Source organism: Colletotrichum jinshuiense, chromosome 6 (genome assembly GCF_051148585.1).
Source record: "Colletotrichum jinshuiense chromosome 6, complete sequence".
Taxonomy (NCBI): Eukaryota; Fungi; Ascomycota; class Sordariomycetes; order Glomerellales; family Glomerellaceae; genus Colletotrichum; species Colletotrichum jinshuiense.
Window position 1 is genome coordinate 2,682,153 of NC_139313.1, and position 22,741 is coordinate 2,704,893.

The 22,741-nt window shown below is 53.6% G+C and overlaps 7 protein-coding genes across 7 annotated transcripts; 4 read left to right on the top strand and 3 right to left on the bottom strand.

The window, feature by feature from the left end:
* Nucleotides 1–310: 310 nt before the first annotated feature.
* On the bottom strand, nt 311–1,231 carry EsH8_VI_000680 (HAD-like domain-containing protein; the record flags this gene model as incomplete). Its single annotated transcript, XM_083271933.1, has 3 exons — nt 311–810; nt 924–1,033; nt 1,125–1,231. 3 exons carry the CDS (start codon nt 1,229–1,231, stop codon nt 311–313), a joined length of 717 nt encoding a protein of 238 aa, XP_083127107.1.
* A 601-nt stretch (nt 1,232–1,832) lies between these two features.
* EsH8_VI_000681 (RNA-binding GTPase NUG1) lies at nt 1,833–3,519 on the top strand (the record flags this gene model as incomplete). The annotated part of the gene is made up of 2 exons (XM_083271934.1): nt 1,833–1,860; nt 1,910–3,519. The coding sequence occupies 2 exons, from the start codon at nt 1,833–1,835 to the stop codon at nt 3,517–3,519; spliced, it is 1,638 nt and encodes a 545-aa protein (XP_083127108.1).
* A 4,305-nt stretch (nt 3,520–7,824) lies between these two features.
* Nucleotides 7,825–8,907, top strand: EsH8_VI_000682 (casein kinase 2 regulatory subunit CKB2; the record flags this gene model as incomplete). The annotated part of the gene is made up of 3 exons (XM_083271935.1): nt 7,825–7,884; nt 8,093–8,338; nt 8,431–8,907. The coding sequence occupies 3 exons, from the start codon at nt 7,825–7,827 to the stop codon at nt 8,905–8,907; spliced, it is 783 nt and encodes a 260-aa protein (XP_083127109.1).
* A 607-nt stretch (nt 8,908–9,514) lies between these two features.
* Nucleotides 9,515–10,914, bottom strand: EsH8_VI_000683 (PAP2 superfamily-domain-containing protein; the record flags this gene model as incomplete). The annotated part of the gene is made up of 2 exons (XM_083271936.1): nt 9,515–10,610; nt 10,667–10,914. The coding sequence occupies 2 exons, from the start codon at nt 10,912–10,914 to the stop codon at nt 9,515–9,517; spliced, it is 1,344 nt and encodes a 447-aa protein (XP_083127110.1).
* Nucleotides 10,915–15,390: 4,476 nt separating this feature from the next.
* EsH8_VI_000684 (chitin deacetylase) lies at nt 15,391–16,501 on the top strand (the record flags this gene model as incomplete). Its single annotated transcript, XM_083271937.1, has 6 exons — nt 15,391–15,419; nt 15,484–15,789; nt 15,846–15,903; nt 15,955–16,005; nt 16,059–16,099; nt 16,156–16,501. 6 exons carry the CDS (start codon nt 15,391–15,393, stop codon nt 16,499–16,501), a joined length of 831 nt encoding a protein of 276 aa, XP_083127111.1.
* Nucleotides 16,502–17,828: 1,327 nt separating this feature from the next.
* Nucleotides 17,829–19,533, bottom strand: EsH8_VI_000685 (B-type cyclin CLB2; the record flags this gene model as incomplete). The annotated part of the gene is made up of 4 exons (XM_083271938.1): nt 17,829–17,959; nt 18,010–18,148; nt 18,204–19,445; nt 19,528–19,533. 4 exons carry the CDS (start codon nt 19,531–19,533, stop codon nt 17,829–17,831), a joined length of 1,518 nt encoding a protein of 505 aa, XP_083127112.1.
* Nucleotides 19,534–21,363: 1,830 nt separating this feature from the next.
* On the top strand, nt 21,364–22,651 carry EsH8_VI_000686 (mitochondrial 54S ribosomal protein uL2m; the record flags this gene model as incomplete). Its single annotated transcript, XM_083271939.1, has 3 exons — nt 21,364–22,354; nt 22,411–22,484; nt 22,544–22,651. The coding sequence occupies 3 exons, from the start codon at nt 21,364–21,366 to the stop codon at nt 22,649–22,651; spliced, it is 1,173 nt and encodes a 390-aa protein (XP_083127113.1).
* Between the last annotated feature and the right edge of the window lie 90 nt (nt 22,652–22,741).

The window sequence follows — 22,741 nt, forward strand, 5'->3', positions numbered from 1 at the left end:
ATGGAAGGTGGCAGCCTATACCTGAGATATATTATGATTGATGAGGATCTTCGGCAGAGGCTCGACACCCATGCTATACCATTGTCCATTCGAAACCCGAACGCTCCCTCCATAAGCCAGTGAGACCAGAGCCATGGGCTATGTCTCTTCAATCACCTGTGGCCTGAACAGTCGTGTCTGATGGACCTGCTCCGATTCCTTATGCACGCCCAACGAAAATAAAGGCACAGCAAGCGGTGGCTCTGTGATAGTAGAGTCTGAGGATAAAGTCTATTTTGGTCTATCGATTTATTAGCAAAGCCTCCATTCCTCAAGCCGTCGGCTTCGAAACGAGGGCGTTGGAGAACTCTAGAGTGACGACACCCCCTTTGCTATCAACGACCTTGACTGAATCCAAGTCTTGGACGATCCAGTCAGGCTCGGCGCTCGCGACCTGCTCAACGGTGTGGCTTGTTACCAAGCCTAACACCTTGCATCCGGCCGCCTTGCCAGCCCTGATGCCAGCCGGACTGTCCTCGAGAACAAGGATCTGTTTCGATGCGTCTTGCACACCAATCTTTTCACGGCCCATCAAGTAGCAGGTCGGGTCCGGCTTCCCTTCCTCGACGGATTCGGCAGTCACCAGGTGCTCAGGTTGAGGCAGTTTCAAGACCTCGAGCCATCCACCGACGAGGGGCTCGGTCCCTGAAGTGACAATGGCCCAGGGAGCCTTCTCCTTGATCAGGGCCTCAAGCAGTGCCCTTGCCCCAGGGATCTCGATAGCGTCCTTGCCATACAGTTTCGGCAGGCGTCCCTCCATCTCACGAACATCTATGATGAAATTAGTCCCCTGAACCCCTTGCTTGCCCCATGAATGGTACGTTATTGGGGGGCGGTGGGTGAGTTGAAGCAAGGGACAATGGGAAACACATCCGAGTACTCACACTCCCAGTTTGCTTTTTGAGGGGCCAGAATCTTCAAGATGTCGATACTCCGGCGGCCGTGAGAAGTCTCAAGGATAACCTCGGGTGCAACTCCTATTTCATTGCCAACCCTGCAAGGGAGACCGTTATTAGTGGGGTGGAGGAGATGGCAGAGGCCTCATGCAAGGGATGGGGGACGTGGTGGTGACGATGATGACCTACGTGTGCCAGTGTTTCACGACTGCCTCTGTCGAGTCGATGATGGTGCCGTCCATGTCAAAGAGGAAGCCATCGAATGTGATGCGTTGTGGAGGGGCCGTGTACGACATGATGGGCCTGCCAGAGTCAGCAGTTGTTGGCCACAGATGGAACGCAGACATATATACCTGGTGGTGGTGATATATACTGAAGCGTATGGTGCCTCTAGCTGTACTCAGTCCGAGTGAAAGCGCATGGGAGGTCACAAATGAGTTTTCTGGCCGAGACTACGGTTGAAGTAGATCTTATTCAAGAAGATGAGACGGCTCTCGTGCTGAGTCGGCGACGACGACTTTGGTAGTCCGCCACGACGTAACCCGCTCTTCCACCTTTCAGCGGACCAAACGCCGCCACGCGCACTTATTGAGGCATCTCCTACGCACCCACGGTCCACTGGTTCTAGCACGCCTCCCCTCGACGACTTGTCGCAGTGGAGGAGGGGGCCCCCCGGCGGGGCTTCCAATTCAGGACTAGCCTCAGGCGGTGAGTGCTCGTGGTGGGGTGTCTTGGTGATAACGAGCGGTGTGGAGAGGCAGAAACCGACCACCCACTAAATTTTTGAAAGTTGCACGGCAAGACCGCTGCGCAGGAAATTTTACGGCGTGTCGAGGTAGCAGGAAAGCAACCCCCCAACTACAACTTGCCAAACCACCCCAGGCCAAATTAGTCAAGATGGCCGGCTCAATCAACAAGCCCAAGAGTATGTTGCATTATTTCTTCGGGTTCAAACATTGTCTAACCAGCTGCAGAGCCAAAGTCCAAGAGGACGACCGTCCGTCTCCGCCACAAGATCGAAAAGGCTTCGGCGGCCAAGCAGAGGAAAGAGAGAAAGCTCGCCAAGAAGAACCCAGAATGGCGCACCAAGCTCAAGAAGGATCCGGGCATCCCCAACCTGTTCCCCTACAAGGAGAGGATTCTTGAGGAGATTGAGGAGAAGAAGCTGCGGAAGCAGGAGGAGGCGCTGAAGCGTCGTGAGATGGCCAAGGCCGCCAAGACGGGCGCTGTTGTGGAGGGCGAGGATGAGATGGCCGACGTCAACGACATTATTGAGGACGGCGACGACGACATGATGGTCGAGGACGACGATGATGTCGACGAGTCGAACCCCATGGCCGCCCTGCTGGCGAGCGCAAGGGCCGCAGCTGAGAGCTATGAGAAGGACCTGCGCGACGACGACGAGATGGATGATGACGATGACGACTCGGACGACTCGGACGCACCCGCAGATATCGTCGTCGGCAACGCCACCTCCCGCAAGGCCTACGACAAGGTTTTCAAGCAGGTTGTCGAGCAGGCCGATGTCATCCTCTACGTCCTCGATGCCCGCGACCCGGAGTCCACTCGCTCCCGCGATGTCGAGCGCAGCGTCATGGCTGCGGCCAGCGGTGGCAAGCGTCTCATCCTCATCGTCAACAAAATCGATCTCATTCCGCCCAAGGTCCTCAAGGACTGGCTCATCCACCTCCGCCGCTACTTCCCGACCATGCCCCTGCGCGCGTCCAACGCTGCGCCCAACGCCCACACCTTCAACCACAAGGAGCTGACGGTGCAAAAGACGTCTGCCGATCTCTTCCGCGCGCTCAAGTCGTACGCCGCGAGCAAACAGCTCAAGCGCGCCGTGTCTGTGGGTGTCATCGGCTACCCCAATGTCGGCAAGTCTTCCGTCATCAACGCCCTCCTGGGCCGTCTGAGCGGCGGTCGCGGAGCCTCCAAGGCGTGCCCTGCCGGTGCCGAAGCTGGCGTCACAACGAGCATTCGTGCCGTCAAGATCGACAGCAAGCTCACCCTTCTCGACTCTCCCGGTATTGTCTTCCCTTCCGCCTCCAACACTTCGACTTCTGGATTGGTGTCCCTCAAGAACGCGACTGAGGCGCACGCACATCTCGTGCTCCTTAACGCCGTGCCGCCCAAGAATATTGAGGACCCCGTCCCTGCCGTCACGCTCCTCTTGCGCCGGCTGTCCGCTACGCCCGAGCTCCTCCAAAAGCTGACGGACGTGTACGATCTGCCCGCCTTGCTACCCAGCCGCCTCGACGGTGACATAACGACGGATTTCCTGGTTCAGGTGGCGCGGAAGCGTGGCCGTCTGGGCCGCGGAGGTGTACCGAACGTCAACGCTGCTGCCATGACTGTTGTTACCGATTGGCGTGACGGTCGCATTCAGGGCTGGGTTGAGGCGCCTGTTTTGGCTGTGCAGAGTGATGCCAAGGACGCCGCCGCTCCTACCCCTGCCGTCGGCGTTGACGCTGTGGCTGCGGACCAGAAGTCGATTGTGACGGAGTGGGCCAAGGAGTTCAAGCTTGAGGGCCTGTGGGGGGATGACGGTGCGGCTGGCGGTGATGAGGCGATGGAGCAGTAGAGTTGCTTTGGCACTGTAATGAGTTGGAGGGGCATGATATCAGAAGGGTAGAGATGTTGTGGTTTCTTCAGGCCTGGCTGGCTGTTTTACATTTTCTCCGGCGTTTGGGGCGGTTAAGGGAAAAATAAAAAGGGGGTGTGACGATTTAGCCCGTTGTCCTCGTTCATATATGCATACACACCTTTACCAACTGCCCTTGCTTTGGGCTGTATGAAACAAAGTGACCAGTGTTTGTGTTAGGCGTCGTGATGATTTTATGCAACTTCAAGCCCTTGGGGAGCAGTAAACCCGCGCACACAACCAATCCTTGCAAGCGCCACAGAGTGAGTGATGACATGCCATCCGGCCGGGGCCTCAGTCACGACGAATGGCCTGGCAGGCAAATACCCTTGAGGGAAAATGTAGTGATATATACCCGCGTGAAAGCGTGATGTACGGCCGCGATCCAATCACCAAAGAGACCCTGACATCCTCGATTGCCTCAGGTTCTCGTAGATGTCCACGCGCGGATCGACACAAGTCAATGAATGTCACCAGGATACCAATCAACAAAGAAACAGTCCAACAATCACTTGATGGGCTCGAATACGTGACCATCCCAAATGCCAAGATCACGGGGCGAGTTGGTTTCGCTCGTGGAGTCTAACAACGTGCCATAGGCGCCACTGAAGATGCTCACCCAGTAGTCATCGGCGTACACAACATTGACACAACCAGTCGACTCCGGTAATCAAATTAGATAAGCCACTAGAAATCAGAAAGCTCAACCTTCGTACGCGCCATCTTTTCCTGTACGATGAGTTCGTGGAGTAGAGGCAAAAACCGGACACGGATGATCTGGGGTAGCTGCTTGACGCGGGGCCGCCAGCTCACGAACTGTCCATAGCCCTAAGCGGGCAGTAGTGGATTTTACAAACTGGCATATCTATGGCGAAGTCCTTGGGTCGTCGCTGTCATCGCCTGGGACATCTTTCGGACTGGAAGCCGTGATTCGTTCTGATTTGTCAATGGGTGAGGTCTTGGGTCGAATCCAACTGCGCCCTAGATTCGCAGCTACAGCAGCGACTATTTCGGGAAGCGCAAACCTCGGACTTGCCTCGGCCGCTTGCCAGCAACAGACTACGCAGTAGATGCTATATCCTCAGGGGCATACGAAAATCGAATTATGGGATTAGGAGCAAAAATCCACTCTATCGGGGATCGAAAACCAAGAGGTCATCTCGCCTACCTAGACACACTATGGTGCTGCCGATTCATACCAACAGAAGAGCACACGGAGGCTTTACTGCGTTTTGGCTGTACAGGGTGGCATAGTCCACTCCAGTCTAGCCTCTTTCACGTGAGCAATGCCAAGGTCTAGAGTTTGCAATCAATGTCTTTCTGACCCTCCCAGGTCAGTGTTTTTCAGAGGGTTATTTCCCGCCCCTATTTTGTACTGGTCGTTGCTGGCCGTCAAGATATCGTCAGACGAGCTCGTTGTGGCTTCGATAAGGCGGCACCTCTCAAGAGGGACGTCGTCTAGATTGTTTCCCATCCTCCGCCTCCTGATTTTCTTTGCATCCCCTCTCTGTTTTCATATCTATTGCATTTGCTTTGATCTTTCCACTCATGCCGCTTCAAAAAATTGGAGGGTTTGTTTCTTCGCCGTCTTACTGGAACTCGACTTGTGTGCTTAGGTACCAAAGGCCATGTCGCATCATTTGTTTCTTTGCTGCCCGTTGTTGTTAAAGGAGCAGGTTTATTGTACTATCTTCACATCAACTGTCAGCTATTGGTAGGAGTGTCATGGCTCATGTTGTGGTGAGCGAGGTCGCGGAAACTCCCATGCCCGTTCGCCAAACCAGGTCATTCGAAGTATGAAAAGCCTTGCAAAGTAAACTCGGAAAACTTGCAGAGTGATGGTCCATATGAGACCCATCATCCATATTTGTCCAATGCACCTTTCAACATTCGCTGCAGGTATCAGAGTATATGGAGACCGATAACGTGTTCGGATTTGCGGCGTGCTGCAATGCAACCCACCCACACTTTTGTACAAATTCGAGAGGAAGAAGCACTAGTGCCATCTCCCCCTCTCTCTATTTGAACGAGATTCCATGCGAAATTCTTAAGAATGACTTCTTCCTTGCACAAGATTGAGGTTGGACACGGCGGTGACGTTTTCTTTGGTCTCCAGGCACTGAGTTCTGATACCGACCAGACGACGGTGACGTCTGTGGCATTGAGCTGAAGTAGCCATCCGGATTTCGCGGGGGTTCTGAATAACTAATTTGGCCAAAAGTTTCATAGTTGAACTATTTGAACGATTGGTTCAGTCACTGAACAACGACGGACAAACGCACAATGGCCTTGCTTGAGAACAGCAGCAGTAGTGGAAGACAAGCGACAAAGACTGCAAAGACATGTTAGCTTCTAGAGCAATCTCCAAACGCAATATCGAATAAAAATTGCTAGTTATTTACATATCGCTGTATCGCGCCTAGATAGCTAGTTGGCCTGGGTGGGAAGAGCAAGCGGACGAGTGCCACGTTAGACCGGGACGGCGCCAGACGGGCCGCTTCTGCAGCCGTTGATATCACTTGAAAGCGTGACGAGCAACAAGTATGATGTGTCTGAGGACTAGAAAAGGAGCGGGTACATATGTACTGTCCAGCAAGTTACTGTGTGGTTGCCCGAAAGCTGCAACTAAGATTTCCGGGTTTTGTACGCAATGGCTCGTTGCTATAACTAAGTAGTTGAATGGCATACAAGGCTTGAACACAGGCTGCTGCAGCACATTTTATTATTGTATTGAGTTGGAAGAATCGTGTTCTGCATGTGAACAAGGACACATTTCATGGCACAGTAGTCCGCCTATATTGACATACCAACCCAACCCAACCCAACCCCCCCTTTCAATACTTGAGGGGTCATCCAATTTGCAAGCCGGAATTATCTGAGACATAGGCTCAAACCAAACGACTGAAAGAGACTCTCTGGATCCCTTGGTCTCATGTTTTGTGTTGTTGTTACTATTCTGGTGGGAGATGGTTCCAAGGAGGCAGCCGAGAGCGCTTTGTCATCTTCCATACAATGTAGTCGTTGCCCTACTTGACAGATTTTGATAAGAACACCCCATCAATCAGGTATTATAGGGCAAAGAAATTTCTTCAGCATCCGCAGATAACCAAAGATGCTGTTGCGAGGTGAAGGTGGAGCATTGATGTCAAGGTTTCGCCCTTGGGCTGCGAGCTGTGGCAGACCAGGCCCCGTCTTGACACACCTTGCCAGCGCGTGTAAACTTCTCATACTAAATGCGCAACACTTTCTACAGTTTCTCTGACTAACGTCACAATTTAAACGGCCGAGACCCCCTCAAAACCTTCTATAGTAGGATACAAGCCGAGCACACGTGCTCAACATGGCAACAGAAGAGACAGCGAACCTGAAGCAACCTGCCGATAGAGGTTCTCACAATCATGAGGCCTAGTACAGCATAATGTTCGGATATGATACAAACTACGAGCCTGCAACACATAAAACGAGAAATCCGTGATCGTCAATTTCTTTGTACGCTGCCGTTGAAATACCAACCATTACACACCAATCGAAGTATGATGGGCAAGTCAGCACACTTGCGGATATAATGCGCCGGGAAGAAAGGGGCAGGTTAAAAGATGCTGCCAGCAGTTATGTAATTTGAATGTTTGACAGTCCTGGACCATGATTGCTTGATGCTGCCAGGACAGAACGTGTTTCCGAAGAGCATTGTAAGTTTCTGCATATTGCGCATCATCTTGCGACATCGAAAGAGGCAGCCAAATGAGAGTAGAACCGAAAAACTCTCTAAGAGGAGATGCCGACCTCCAAACACAAGTGGGCGATTCAAACGCCTGCGAAGGTGAGGCACTCGGCACGCATGTGCCGTTGGAATGTTGGAATATGAAGGATTTGAAAAATATGGTTAGTTGACCTACCTAGGTAGTCTTGTGCAAAGCATACAACAGGATAGAGGGCATAAAAGTTATGCGGACTCGGTGTGGAAAGATACGTACCTTCCTCGACCCCCCGCCCCCTCCCTGCCTGAGTGTGGCCAGGCGCACCAAAGCCCCGCCAACCGCTTTCTGCCCTGCAGATGGAGCGCAGAGAATCGGCGTCAACCACCACCCAACGAGAGAAGACATTTATTACTGGCCCGGTACTTCAACGTCCACATCGAATCGGCCGCCGTACAATCGCGAAATTCCCACGAGAAATACACCTCAGACGATCGGACGTGGGCCATGATCTGAGGGCTCGTTACGCACGAGTCGCATCTTCCTTACCATGATGGACGACTTCGTCAGCGAGTCGGATAGTGACTACACGAGCTATTGGCGAGACTGGGTGAGTAGCAGAGCCTGCCGGAGCGGTCAGCCAGTCATTTCTGCGTCCGAACTGGCATACTGTATCTCGACAGGCAGATGTGCTGCGGGTGGATGCGACGCGCTCGCGCGCGCGTTTGACCGAGACTTGCCCGTTGCAGCGGGCTGCCCACGACCACTGCTGCGATACTAGAAGGGATGGAATATCCGCTAACACTGGTCTTACGCAGTTCATCTCCTCCCGAGGCAACGAGTACTTCTGCGAGATCGACGAAGACTACCTCACCGACCGCTTTAACCTGACCGGGTTGAACACGGAAGTACAATATTACCAATATGCGCTAGACCTCATCACCGACGTCTTCGATCTGGATTGCGATGATGAGATGAGAGAGACGATCGAGAAGTCTGCCCGGCATCTTTATGGCCTTGTACATGCCCGGTTCATTGTCACGACAAGGGGTCTTGCCAAGATGGTACGCTACGCACCATCTCACCCGTATTCTCCAGGACTCTGGTCAAGAGGGCAAACTTTCAATGTCAACAGACACGGCTAACACACCTCCAGCTCGAAAAGTACAAAAAGGCCGACTTTGGCAAATGCCCTCGTGTCATGTGCCACTCGCACCCGCTCCTTCCCATGGGCCTCGCCGACATCCCTAACATGAAGCCCGTCAAGCTCTACTGCGCCCGCTGCGAGGACATCTACAACCCCAAGTCGTCGCGCCACGCCGCCATCGATGGCGCCTACTTCGGAACCTCGTTCCACAACATCATTTTCCAGGCTTACCCGGCCCTCATCCCCACCAAGAGTGCCGAGCGCTACGTCCCGCGTGTCTACGGCTTTAAGGTCCACGCCTCGGCCGCCCTGATCCGGTGGCAGCACCAGAAGAAGGATGCCATGCGCCGCCGCCTGCGGAAGATGGAGATCGACAGCGGCTTCCGGGACGAGGACGTTCTGGACGAGGAGGACGAGGAGGATGTCGAGTTTGAGGGCATTGATAACCGCGTGGCAGGGGCCGATGAGGGCGTCGCCATGGCATAAAAAGACATGGACCTTCCCCGGCGGACTGCACTACACAGCTAGTCAGCCAGACACGTTGATATCGGGTTTGGGGGGCACTTGCTGAAAGACCGTCATCTGCCAATAGCGCGCTACTTCTCCCTGCTTTTCCTAGTTTTATCTCTTTGTTTTGGTAGACTTGGCTCCCGGAATAATGATATGATGGCTTTCATGATCACCGTTTCGTGCCATTTTCTTTTTCTCAAGATGAGACCCATGCACCTTGTTTGGACGGTTATCAACAATGTTCCGTGGTCATATGGCGGTTTGTTCAAGATAATTGGCATCGTGGCTACCCAGTGATACCACTCAGCATTGTTTTACGTCCGCCAATGGCCAGGATACATCATTGCGCATATCACATGATGAAGAACACACCATAGTGTAGGTGTCATCATAAGCCGTAGCCAAGAGTCTATTCCGTAAGGTCATATCTGTATGCCATACCTGGCCCCAAAAGAAACATTCCCCAAGGCCGCCGATCCTTTTGTGGCGGGTGGTATACCGTAAAACTCCTATCATGCCCGACATACCCAATGTAAAAATGCAACGGGTGCCAACCTAACGCACCATAACCATTACGAGGTCATCAAAAGCGGTTTTCAGCCTCTGGTCCGTCATGAGAACTCGGTTTGCTAATGAACTGAGTCGAGGATGCTTGGCCAGCCACAGGCCTCGCCTCGTATGCCTCCTCCTCGTCTCCAGGCCGGATGAAGTCACCCTTCTCAGTCGCATAACTATATGACCCAACACCGGACCACCAAGCCTTATCGTGGCTTCGAGGGCCCCAAGCCCAACCAGCACCTTGTCGAATAGGAAGATGGTAATAGCGGAAAGCAAAGATAGAGGTGAAGATGCCAATCATATATCCGAAAAGGATATCAAAACCATGATGACGGAAGTCAAACCAGCGAGAACCGGCAATGAAGACAGACCCAAACCAAGGGAGGACTACAATGGTCAAGAGGTAAATGGGGGGGGCAGCGGCTTGCCGACGCACAGCAGTCACCATCTTGTTGTGCTCAGCCAGGTTTCTGGCAGCACCAGAGGAGTCGGGATTGAGAGAACCGCCCTCGCCCGATCGAACCTCCTCATAGTCAGGACGGGACTTTTGCAGACGCGAGGGGAAAGCCGAGTGAGACGAAGCGTCGTGGTTGGAGGCCACGAACGGCATGGTGACGGCAAACTTGCTGGCGAGGAAGAGAGATAAGTAGATCAGCCCGGCGGCGGAGGCGCTGGAGTGGCCTGATGGGTAGCTGCGAAAGCCATCGTCAAGGGTGTGCGCGTCGGTGTTGGTGCAGATAGCAGCGGAAACGAGCTGGCCAAAGCCCGTCTGGCCCGTCAAACCAGTAATGTTGGGAAATGTGCCGCCAACGATATAGTTTTGGATATTTTCAAGATCGGGTTGGCAGCGCGAGAGAAGATCGGGTCGAGGCTTTCCAAACATGTTTTTCATGCCGTTCGTGATGAAAAATGCGCCGACGTGGGCGAGAGCGAGACCGAGCCAGCCAACATGCAACTCCCAGAGCTTCCGCTTCCAGATGAGCGACTTCGGAGTCCCCTTGGGAACGGTATTTCCGGGGACGAGAACAAGGCACACCGCAGCGATGATGAAGACGGGTAGGACGACTGCGACAATACCGGCGAGCCACATGGGGACTGTTTCATGTTCGGTGAAGGGGAAACTGCGAGAATGAAGGTCAGCAATAGGCGGGACGGTGAGGACGGAGGGTTGTCCTACGAAATATTGGGATCAAGAACGGAAAAAGGTCGCTTGTTCGGCTCGACGAATCCCAATACGGTGGCAATGCCGCCAACGGCGGCGAGGACGAACCAGTCAGCGACGTATGAACCGATGAGGGAGGGAGTCCAGTGACCGCGGCGCGAACGCATCGTGCGCCTAGCATACGGCGCTGGTGATTCGGGCATCTTGTAGTACGAGGGCCTCGATGAGGGCGACAGGTTGGCGAGAGGAATGGATGGGGACATGAGGGGAAAGGTAAAGGAAGGAAAGGGAAGGCAAGGAGAAGTAGGAGGTCATCCGTGGGAGGGTGGCTCCAAGCTACTTCAGGTGAACGAACGGGAGTAGGGGAAGGAGAAAGAGAGTTTTAGCGTTATGGGGGTGGGAATGGGGAAGGGGATCCGCACAGGTTGATGAAGGTAGGTATAGGGCGGCGCGGATGCGGTAGTGGCCGGCCGGGGGCTGAGGCAAGGTACGTGGCTAGGGTCGGGTCGGCAGGTATCTCGAGTAATGTGGAAAAGGTGAAGTTTCAAGCCCAAGTGAGTGGAGGTTGAAATGGAGGAAAAGAAAGGGTTGACTGCGAGGCAAGGTGATCAATTGCAGATGGAGGCCGTGGAGGTGCCCAGGAAACGCCAGTAACACACACACCTAATACAAGGAGCGGCGGCGGCTTGTTTGACGTGTGGATGTTGTTGCGTACGTGGATGGAACCTGATGTCGTACCAAGCATACAGCGGGTGGGTTATGCGTAAGTAAAGCTTGCCAATGGAACTTGCCCAGAGGCTCAGACAGCCGTCTAGGGAGGAATAAGGCCGGTGAAAGACACAAGGAACGTATCTGAGTTGGAACGAGGAAGAACAGAGGCGAGGGAGAGGTTGGTAGGCATTGGAAGGATACTTCGTAGCCAACAGGAGAGTAGGGGGTGACGAATGTAGTAAGCAGTCGCGTGGCAGTGCCGGCGACTACGGCAGCGGCTACTCAGAGCGAGGAGCTGGGTTGCGAGGGGAACAAGGCTCATCCTCACGCATCCTCATCAGCACAGTAGCAAGACAAGTGGCAGCCCATCTTTAGAAAAAGCTACAAGGTGCTGGCTTTGGGCGAGTACGGCGTGGCAAAGCGCAGAATATCAAATTGCCTTTTTTGGGCCACGGTCGGGCTCGTTCATCCGTACAATCGTGGAGGCGGCAGAAGTAAAAAATAAAAATAAAAGGGACGGAGGAGGTCCGACCCCTGACATATGACATAGAGACACTGCATAAAAATAAAAAGGGTCCAACAACCACGCCGGGAGAGGAAGGGGAATCCCCCAAGTGTTTGGAGAGGCGCCTGAGGGAGCCCGTTTCGTGCAACTGCGGCTGACTGCACATACCTAGTAAGAGGAAGAGGAAGGTGGAGGGGCAAGGGAGATGGGAGTATGGCAGGGGATGTCGGGAACTCTGGAAACCGGGTACGTACCTCGATGGATTTGAGGTTTGCTCCTTCCAGCGTTGCCGGTGGCTGACATGTTGCCGCAGTCCCGTAAAAACAGCCTCGAGGGATCCTCTCGTTGGTCGGCTCAGCGTGGCTTGGGTCTTGGCTATGGAGTTGGAGCAGCAGCGATCTTGTCACTCCTGACTTTGCCAAGAGCCTTGTCAGCTTCATTTACATCGCCCTGCTTGATACCGTTGCACACACTTTGCACACATTGCACAGGTGTTAATTAACTGGCGAGTGCTACTTTGCAAACCAAGGCCCCAAGATTGCGCAATGAAACGCTGTTGATTGATGCGTAGTCTAGTGTAATGTGCAGTGCAGATCCAACTTTGTATCACTTTAACGCTAATCACAGCACCACCTCCCAACCCTGCGCAACCGGTGATTTGTATTGAGAGCCTGCTGCTACATGCAACCGGGCTAAAAACCTGAGGGCTGAACTTTGGCAGTAGAAGCGCCTCACACGCCGGAGAAGGATTCCCAGCTTGCCACTAGTTCGTGGCTGGCTCATGTGCTTCTGCTTGCAAGCCAGTGTCTTCACCTTGCGCCCCCCCATTCACCAAGTCAACGTCCTATAAATGCATTCTTCTCTTGTCACCACTCACCCTACCGGTAGTTCCGACTTGGACCATACTGCGGCCCGTATTCATCGGCAGTACGGCACCGCATGGCCTCGCCAATGGTGCAAACGCGTGGCCACTGTATGTATACATGGCGAAGCTGCGCCGTCCGAGCCGAGGCATTTGGCGCATTCCATTATCCATGCCGTCTCTTTCCTACTTCTGAACACCTGCGAAAACGAGCGGGGACTTTCGTCTGATGAGAAGGCTGATCGTGGCCGTCAGAGAGAACAACTACACACACCGCGAATAAAGTACCCGGCACTACCATGCCAGCTGTGCAAACCTTATGCTTTTGCAGCATTGGGATACAGCCCGGAGTAAACCTGTTGCAGGCTGCCCGCCCACCTATCACCCAACTCGATACGACCAAAAAAATGAGCGGTTCGCAGTTAAGCAGCACCCCGATGTGACAGCTTTCTCAGGCACCGATGCAGTGGAAGGTGCAATTGTCCAATCCCAATGGCATGCTCCACTTAATTGCCATGGCGATGCGAAACACGGTGGTCCCATGTCCTTTTATTCTCCGTCCCTTCAATACGAAATACTCTAATAAGCCGTTAATGTAAGTAAGTGGAAAGAAACCGCGAAGGCGACGGTCATGACGAGTCACTGAGTCTTTCCCTTTGTTCACGTCCTTTGGGTCCCACACCCCTTCTCTTGCCTGATTGCCCTTCAAAGCCTTAAGGTCGTCGTTTGTACCATCACCAGGCGTCGAGACCCCCAATTTAACCCCCTGTCCCTCACCGTCGCTGTGTAGTGTAGGTGCTTTGCTGATTTGCAGATCCCGGCCTGATGTCTAACGCCGCTCGCCTCGCGAAAGGAAGATCCCTGAAGGCGGCAATCAGTTGTTCCAACTCTCCGTCGGGGATAGGGTCACATCCGCAGTTTAAAATTTATATATATATATATATAAAAAAGGGGGGGGGAGGATTCTTCGGTCTCCTTAGGTGCATTAACATTTCGCGTTTTACTACAAACCTAGTGGTGCTCAACTGCTGAACCTTGGCAACGTAGGTACCTAGTGTACTGCTGCCCGCATCTACCCGGCGCCAGGAGCGCCTGATGGCCAAGATACCGGGCCAGGGTTACGTTGCCATCTTAATGCCACGACCGCCGAACCGAGTGCGGGCAATTCACTGCTCCCCGACATATGCGGCCCCGCACCGCCCGCGAATCGGACAGGTTGCGCCCTGTGGTTCTTGGGCTCCGGTCTCCCGTGCTAGTTCCAGCGTCCCGAAGGTGAGCACGCACTGACCGAAGCCTTGGCTGTTGGTATCCGACATGCTTGGTCTTGATCCCGCGGCGTCGTGGCCATTTAAGATTTCGCCGCCCCGACGCGGTTGCTTTGCATTTGCTGCGAGCTCGAGTTAGCTCCCTAACGACCATCGCTCCGGTGTTACAGAAAAGGCACCGTTTAACAAGAACAAAGTCCAAGAGTTTAGCCCGCCTGTTGGTCGATGTCCGTGGTTTAGCATCCTTCTCCGCAATGCCCATCCTCGTAAGCTATAACTGTCGGTTCAATCTGTTTGACAGTAAGTCAAGACCTGTAAGACCACAGTAAGTCAAGACCTGTGGTCTTGACTTACTATCCTTATCGGAAGGTCTTGCTTTGAATCTTCCTCACCACTGTATACTAGCATATTTTCACATGTGTCCTAGATGCTCTACTCTTTCAAATACGATGCTTAGCACCCTTCCGCCCATACACACTGGCACATCAGCATTGTTTCCGAACTGAAGTACTTGGACCTTCACACACGGCCCCCCTGGGGAGCACCCGCTACCCAGATCCCACATCGTGATAGCAATCGATTTGTCGTCTGAGCCCAGCTTATTCTCGCCCATCCACCCTTCTGTAGATCCCAGCCCAATTTTCTTGCAACGGCGCCAGGCACCAGAGCCACCCACATCCTTGAGAAACGCCTCCATCGTACACAGCATAGGTGGTGGTTCAACTTTAGAATTGGCCTAGCATTGAACTGTATCTTAAACATGGACCCTTCTTAATCGCACTATGACGAAGATATCGTCTCTCGAGCCTCTCAAAGGTTCTCGCGGCTCGCCGGTGTGTTGATCCATATCTATCCTCGTTTTGGGGGAGCCTTGATCTTTTAAGACGCCTCCCACCGCCGCGTATATTGGTTAGATACTCCTGGCGTCTTCAAATTGTGGTATTCACTCATTCCCGTTTCTTGGCTATTGTCCATTTGTTAGTGAGACCAGTATGTCTGCGGTAGGGTTTTTCGTGCTTGTCCTGGCTTTGCCGTTCGGGGTAGTGGCCTCGCCCTCTCTTCTCTTACGAGATATATCCCCGGATAACACCTGCGGCACGACTGGGAATGGGGGCAGCCCTTCTGCGTACACCTGTCCAACTGACTTGGCGTGCTGCTCAGTGTATGGCTGGTGCGGGTCTACCGACGCGTATTGCCTAACGTCCAACGGGTGCCAGACCCAGTTTGGTACTTGTAAGCAGGATGGTAGTCCGCCAGCAGGTGGCGGTGGTGTGGACTCCTCAGCCACTGGTCTCTGCGGCCCAGACAACGGAAATGCTGTTTGTGCCTCAAACGAATGCTGCTCTGGTGCTGGGTTAGTCAATATCGTGCGTTTCTTAACGTGTCTCCACTAACAATGAACCAGATACTGCGGGACAACTCCAGGTGAGACGAAGATACTGACACATCAACCCGGAGTAACAACATAACATATTTTAGACCATTGCAGGGCTCCGGACTGCCTTTTCCAATTCGGGCCGGCATGCGATGCTAACAAGATCCCGCTGGGTCTCAACACATCCAGCATTGCTCGAACACAGTTGGGCCAGGTCGCGTATGGCGGTCCAGGCGTATACAGCTGCGTGAACCCTGGCGATGTTGCTCTGACATATGACGACGGCCCAGCCGCGTACACCAATGACTTACTGGATCTCCTGAAGAGGTACAATGCTTCAGCAACCTTTATGATCACGGGCATCAATAACGCAAAGGGCGAAATTGACAATGTTACTTTGCCCTGGGTCAGCACCATCAAGTAAGTCGCCTCGATTCCCTTCTCGTTCCAAAATCCGGGCTCACTTTCATCTCTAGGCGGATGTATGCCGACGGCCATCAGATTGCCAGCCATACTTGGTCGCATGCTGACCTGGTGAGTCTCCTTGTCTTGTCCCTACTCCGATATACTAACGTGATGCTCTAGTGCCAAATTACCTCGGCCCAGCGAAAAGATGAGATGTACAAACTGGAAATGGTCCGCAATATCATTTGTCTCACTGCTTTTTCTCGGGACTGATTGTTTCCAAGGCCCTCCGTAACATCATCGGTGTCTTCCCTACCTACATGAGGTCAGCCCCCTTCCTCCAGAGAGCCTGCCAACTCGACTAACTTCACTCACCTCTAGACCACCCTACTCCTCCTGCACGTCAGAGTGCGGCTGCGAAGACGACATGGCCGCCCTCGGCTACTCCGTCATCTACTTCGACCTCGACACGGCTGACTACCTCCACGACAGCCCCACGGAGATCCAACAGTCAAAAGACATTGTCAACCAGGCCATCGCCGCTAAGCCTGCCGCCGACGACAACTTCCTCGTCATCGGCCACGATATCCACGAGCAGACCGTCTATAACCTGACAGAGTACATGCTCCAGAAGTTCCAGGGGAAGAAGATGGTTACCATTGGCGAGTGCCTTGGCGACCCCAAAGAGAACTGGTACCGCGCCGACGCTCGCACCACCGTGGGTTAAGCGGTCTATTGCTGCTGTACGCTGGGAGATGTGACTGTTTGAAAGAGCCGCATTGTTGTATGGTGGAAGTGAGATTCCGAGCATATTATCAGGCCGAATTGTATATTCTTGCTATGCAGTGTATCTTACATCATTGGAAAATATTTGTCAAATTTACAACACATTATACTGCCTGGCGAGTACATTGGTCCCTGAAATTGAAACGTGCCCGATACCACGGCGTCATCTATGCAGCAGATGCTGCTGCGTCGCCCGAGTGGTCGGGCGTAGACCGACAGCAAAACCCTACGTATGCCATCAATCAAGGATGGAAGAAGAAGTAACGAGTCATTGAGACGCGTTTGTGTGCGTGCAACCGTGTGCCGCGAGACCTACCAGGATGCGGGTTATGCAGGATGGGCAGCGTTGCCGGGCTGCAGAGAAAAAAAGAAGATCGAATCAAAACAATTGCAACGCAGCACGCAAATTTGGGGTTGCAAACAAAACAAAGCCTGCGCGCGAAGACTGATGACAGGGTGAACAGGGCCAAGAAGCTCAAATCCAACCTAGAGCAGCAGGAGCCTGGCCGTGTAACTGTCTGTCCGCACGCTGGATATGTTATGACCAAAACCCATCGCGTAGTTTGAACAGAAAAACGCAATGCAATGTATTTATCCTTCCCTGAATCAAGCATTCTCCGAACAGATGTATGTACAATTTTTTTGCACGATTGCCATCGCCTACAACCCAACCCTCCATGTGTGTTTGTGTGCATACCATTTCCCAGAGGACCGATCCTCCAACGTCCATCACGCAAACACTCCCCAAATTAGAGAGACGAATTAGACGATGAGACACCGTACCTGTAGGCTAGCCATGCCTGAACACGCAAAACTAATGGATCCCATATCTTGCCAGTCCAGTGAAAGACAGGGAGGGTTAACGAACTCCAGCCAAACCGTCCGCTTTCGTGATATCCTTGACCTCTGACTCCATGCGCCATTCATGAGACGAGAGCAACGAAGTCCCATGCACTGGAAATATATAACCGACAAAAATGAGCAGCAAAATACAGCTGCTAGTATCTGACAACAGAGTCTGGATAATATAATCCAGACCAAAAAAAAAGTAACAAGACCAATCATCCTTTCTCCCCAAACCCACACGGGGTGAGCTTGGGACCCGGTGAAGCGCGACGGTAGGATAGTTTCTGCACGACTAGGGTGCGATTCGTCGATCTATGCATTCGTAACAGTGGCCGTAAACGCTGATGCTCATCCAACTACTCTGGTCCAGGATATCCTGTGAATCCAGAGCTTGTTCCAAGACACGCAGACTGCGTGTGTCACTAGTAGTTGTCGTCATCTTCGGGATAGTTCTCTTCGTCCTGGGCAGAAATTTGGTCCAGGGAGAGATGGGGATCGACGATGCCGAAGTGGACAGCGCTCTTCTTCGCCCATTGACGTGTAAGGATGGAGGCTTTAAGTTGTTAGCTCGGTTATGGACACAGTGATACGGAACATAGCTACCTTTAAGGAACTTCTTGCTGGCGTACTTCTTGAAGAAGGCTTCGTGGACGACCGGGCGAGCAAGGTAGTCAACCATAAGACGGACGACCGGTTCTATCTCCTCTTCGTTGTAACCGGCGTAGAAGGCGATGGTAGCATCCTGTTATACGGTTAGCCACAACAGGGTTCAATTCATTGAATCATGCAAAACATACCCAATCACCGCGGTCGAGGATTAGGCGGGCCAGGTACATAGCACCGGCCGCAACGTGGCTCGGGCGGTAGGCCATAAAGCGATGGTCCAGGAGGCTGATCTCCATGAGGTACTTGCCGATGGTACGGCATTGGATGTCGTAGTTGTCGGCTTTGCTGATGCGACGGAGGAAATTCATGGGGTTCGGGTAGCTGAGATCGTAGTTCAAGGCTCCAAGGACAAAGCGCTCTGCGCTAAGAATCTCGGCCTCACTGAATCCGTCATCGGCAACGTGACGGAAGTTGGCGACGTGAGGCGACAAAACCTCCTCGTACTTGGAAGCAATGAACATGGCGGTGATGCCGACAAGCTGCAGGCGGTCGAGCTGCACGACCTTCTCGGAAAGGAAGCGGTCGATGATGTTGATGGCCAAGAAGAGAGTCTCAGGAAGGAGGTGGAAGCGAGTGTGCACCTCAATCAACCAGTCGACCAGAATACCACGCGTCTTCCACTCTAAGTCGTCTTGGTGTTCCATATAGTTGGGGTTGGGAATGGAGTTGCACTCCAGATCCCGGAGGTATTCAAAGATTTCGTTGGCATACTCGGCCACCATCAAAGGGTCGTCTAGGTCTTCGTCATCCAGGTTCTTGACATTATCTGGGTAAATGGTCTTTTGCGACTTTGGGGCGATTTCGGGCTCAGACTCAACAGGAGTCTTGACGGGCGCGTCCTCCGTGTCAACAGTCTTGGATCGACGCTTCTCGGGCTGGGTGGTGTGAGGCTTCTTGCGCAGGGGCTCGCCCTCCTCGCTAATGGCCTCCTCCTTGACGGTGGTCGCGGGTACAGTTGGTGCCACCTTCCTCTTCTGCACTGGGCCAAAGACGCCAGAACCTGAGCCGGCTCGCTTCACGTCGGTCTTCTTGTTTTCTTTGGGCGCTAAGGCAGATCTGGTCGTGGTGCTAGACTTCTTCGTGACGCCGGTGGGCTGAGCAGCCTTGGAGATGAGGCCGACCTTGCCGGCTGCCTTCTTTCCCTCGCCGGCGTCTGCATTGTTGGCTTTGCTGATATCGCTAAGGACGTTGCGCTTCTGCTGGCCTGCCGGATTCGCGTTCACAGCGGACTTCTTCGTGGCGAGGGGTTTTCCTGGAACAGCGAGCTTGTCCACGCTCAGTGCGGCTGCCTTGGCACGCGTCATGCGCGTTGACACACTGTTCTCGTCGTTCTCGTTTGACACGAGGCGCTGCGCACGCGTTGGACGGGTTACCTGCAAGTAGTTGTGAGTTATATATCGACGCGATAGGAGCCGACCATAGTATGAGAGGGCACCATAACCAGGCAATACTCACAGGCATCTTGTTAAGTGATTATGTGAAGATGGTGTATCTGCAATGTAGAAATCTAAGAGGAGATGGTCAGCATCAGACGCGTCGACAAGCGAGGGCCGCCGCTGAGGTCAAGTCGCAGGCAGAGACAAGGTAATGAAAGAAACGAGCGCCACCAAGGGTCTGGCTGGCCGGTTGCTTGGGAGGAGAGAGATTGGAACCGGAACAAAGTCGAGACATGCGTACCTTGAGGAATGATGATGACGGGCGACTCGAACGCGGGCAAAGGGTTTTGCTCTGGTTCGACGCCAAACACGGTTGGGCTCTGATGGAGGGAGAATTAGTCGCGTCGCCGAGGCCAATTGGCAAAGATACAGTTGGTAGGGCGGAGTGGTAGGGTGTCTTGGAGGGGGAGGGAGGGAATTAAGAGGTTGAACTCGGGAAAAAGAGGTTGTTTATGTGGGAAGAGGAGTTGCAAAGACAATGTGTGATGTGTTTTGCTGAGGTAGTGGGAACAGAGGACGTGATGTGGTATGTAGTGGGTATGGGAACCGGGGCCCCAGGGTACGTACCTCAAATCGCGGCTCGCGCTGGCCCTGGTCTGGTCACCACAGTAGCGTACCTGAAGCGGAGCGGGTGCAGGTCGTGTGTACTGGTGCAGCGCGCGAACGACGGACAGGGAGTGGCTTCTTGACTCTCGCTAAAGGAAAGTCGCGCGTCTTTGTCGTGACGGATGACGGATGACGGAAGGTCTAGTCGCGACTTGGTTTGGGGGGTTTCGCGCACACGAAAGTGAAAGAGATTGCGATTCTTTGTGTGTAAGAGGTAGGAGAAGGGAGGAAAGTGTATGCTTTGGACAGGAGCCTGGCGTGTAGGAGTGAACTGGAATATCCAGATGCTAGAGTGATGTGATGGGATGCACGTATATCTGAGAGTGACACAGAGCCTGACAGTGCAAAGGTAATGAGCAGTCGCGCTCTCTCGCACACACTCAGAATGAGATATAGGTTGAAGGTAGCGCAAGGGATGAGAGGTGCCTTGGGCGGTGACTGGCGAATGTGTTGGAGAATGAGAAAAAGGAGTCCTTGGATGAAAGGGAAATGGTTGACTGGCACTATTGTGACAATATATGTGTGTTGTCTGTTGTGGCTTCGTCAAGGTGAAGCTCTCCAAGGCAGCTGGATGTCAAGGTACAGTCGGAGATAATCGTAGCTTATGAGGAAGGGGAGACGGTTGTGCCAAGCGAGAGCAGGTACGCGATTGTCCGGGCTGCACGCGAGAAGGTCTGATGGGGGCCACTGTGAAAAAGCGGAAAATGGGGACTGAGCCCGGTCACAATAGCAATCAACAGCAGCAACCGCGGGGCAACCGACACATCATTGGCCACTTTCCCAACCACGTCCCGTCACGCTCCCAGATGCGGTCGAGGCGGGTCGTGTCGAGGCGACTGAGGCTCAACTGTCACGCACTGCCACAGGACCCATTTATGTGTATGTGGCTGAAGCTCGCGAGATACGTACCGCTCCTGTTCAGCCATCGGCGTCGGCAGAATAATTATTTCCCAAGCTCGAAATCTGCACTGAGCTAATCCCATCCGACCCTGGGTTCGAAGCCATTCCCGCCCACGACGTCGGCACCACTTTCGACGACCACACGGTAATTGGGGCCAGTCTTATGTACTATTGAGCTCAATTGGCGCATAGAAATCGCCTCGTCGTCCCTCCCGGTACCGTCACCCCAATCGCCGAGTCTGCCTCTTTCCTACCACGCCATGTCGCGCTGACTGGTCTCCTGAAATCAAGCATCATTCCGAGCAGGGAGAGCAGACACTCCGAATCTCGAAACTAGACCATCACCGATATGCCGCAGCCGCGAATGCTAATGTCGGCCCAGAAGAGCTGCTCTAGCCTTCTGGGCTCGACCGCCCTTCGCGGGCTGCTTATCAGACAATATGCCACTGCCACTAGAAAGTTTGCCGAAACGCCTGCCTCGGAAAAGTCAATGTCATCCGCCAGCGACTTCGCTGCGCCTGCGTCCGCCTCCGAGAAGTCCAACAATGACTCCGTCATCATGCGCACGTACAAGCCGCGAACCCCCGGTGTGCGCCATCTTAAACGCCCCATCAACGACCATCTTTGGAAGGGCCGCCCCTTTCTGCCATTGACCTTCCCCAAGAAGGGTCACGGCAAGGGAGGCCGTAACGTCTCGGGAAGGATTACCGTCAGACATCGAGGAGGTGGTGCCAAGAGAAGGATACGAACCGTGGACTTTGACCGCTGGCAGGCCGGCCCGCACCTCGTCGACCGTATTGAGTACGACCCAGGCCGCAGCGCGCACATTGCGTTGCTCACGAACAAGTCGACCGGACGCAAGAGCTACATTGTCGCCGCCGAGGGCATGCGTGCTGGTGATGTCGTTCACAGTTACCGTTCCGGTATCCCCAAGGATCTGCTTGACAGCATGGGCGGTGTTGTCGATCCTGGTATTTTGGCCGCCAAGACTGCGTGGAGAGGCAACTGCTTGCCCATGCACATGATCCCCATCGGCACCGTTGTGTTCAACGTCGGCTCGAGGGCCAAGGGTGGCGCCGTTTTCTGCCGTAGCGCCGGCACGTACGCGATTGTGGTTTCCAAGGAGGAAGAGACAAAGGACGACGGAACCAAGGTCATGACGGGCAAGTACGTCAATGTCCGTCTTCAGAGCGGTGAAATCCGCAGAGTGAGCAAAGATGCCTGCGCAACAATTGGGGTTGCAAGCAACCCGCACCACCAATACAGACAGTTGGGTAAGGCCGGAAGAAGCCGTTGGCTGAACATCCGCCCGACGGTTCGTGGTGTTGCCATGAACTCCGGTATGTATTGCTTTCGTAATGTTGCAAATTACAATGTGCTGACGAAAACCTTGCAGTTGACCACCCTCACGGTGGTGGCCGCGGAAAGTCCAAGGGTAACCGCCACCCAACAAGTCCTTGGGGAACACCGGTAAGTCATTCCTCAGCACCTTGTCAACACGGGACTTTGCTAAGCCTAACGTTCTTCAGGCCAAGGGAGGTTTCAAGACTCGCCGCAAGCACAACTTCAACAAGTGGGTTGTTGAGCCGAGGGTACGCAACATGGGCAGGAGGAGAGACAAGAACAAATCCTCTTAAGCGGCTGGCGCATGCCAACTGTAGACCAGGGAGAAACACGGACATCCACGTCGAGCTGGGCGAGAAGCTTGATGCCCCTTGTTGTAAATG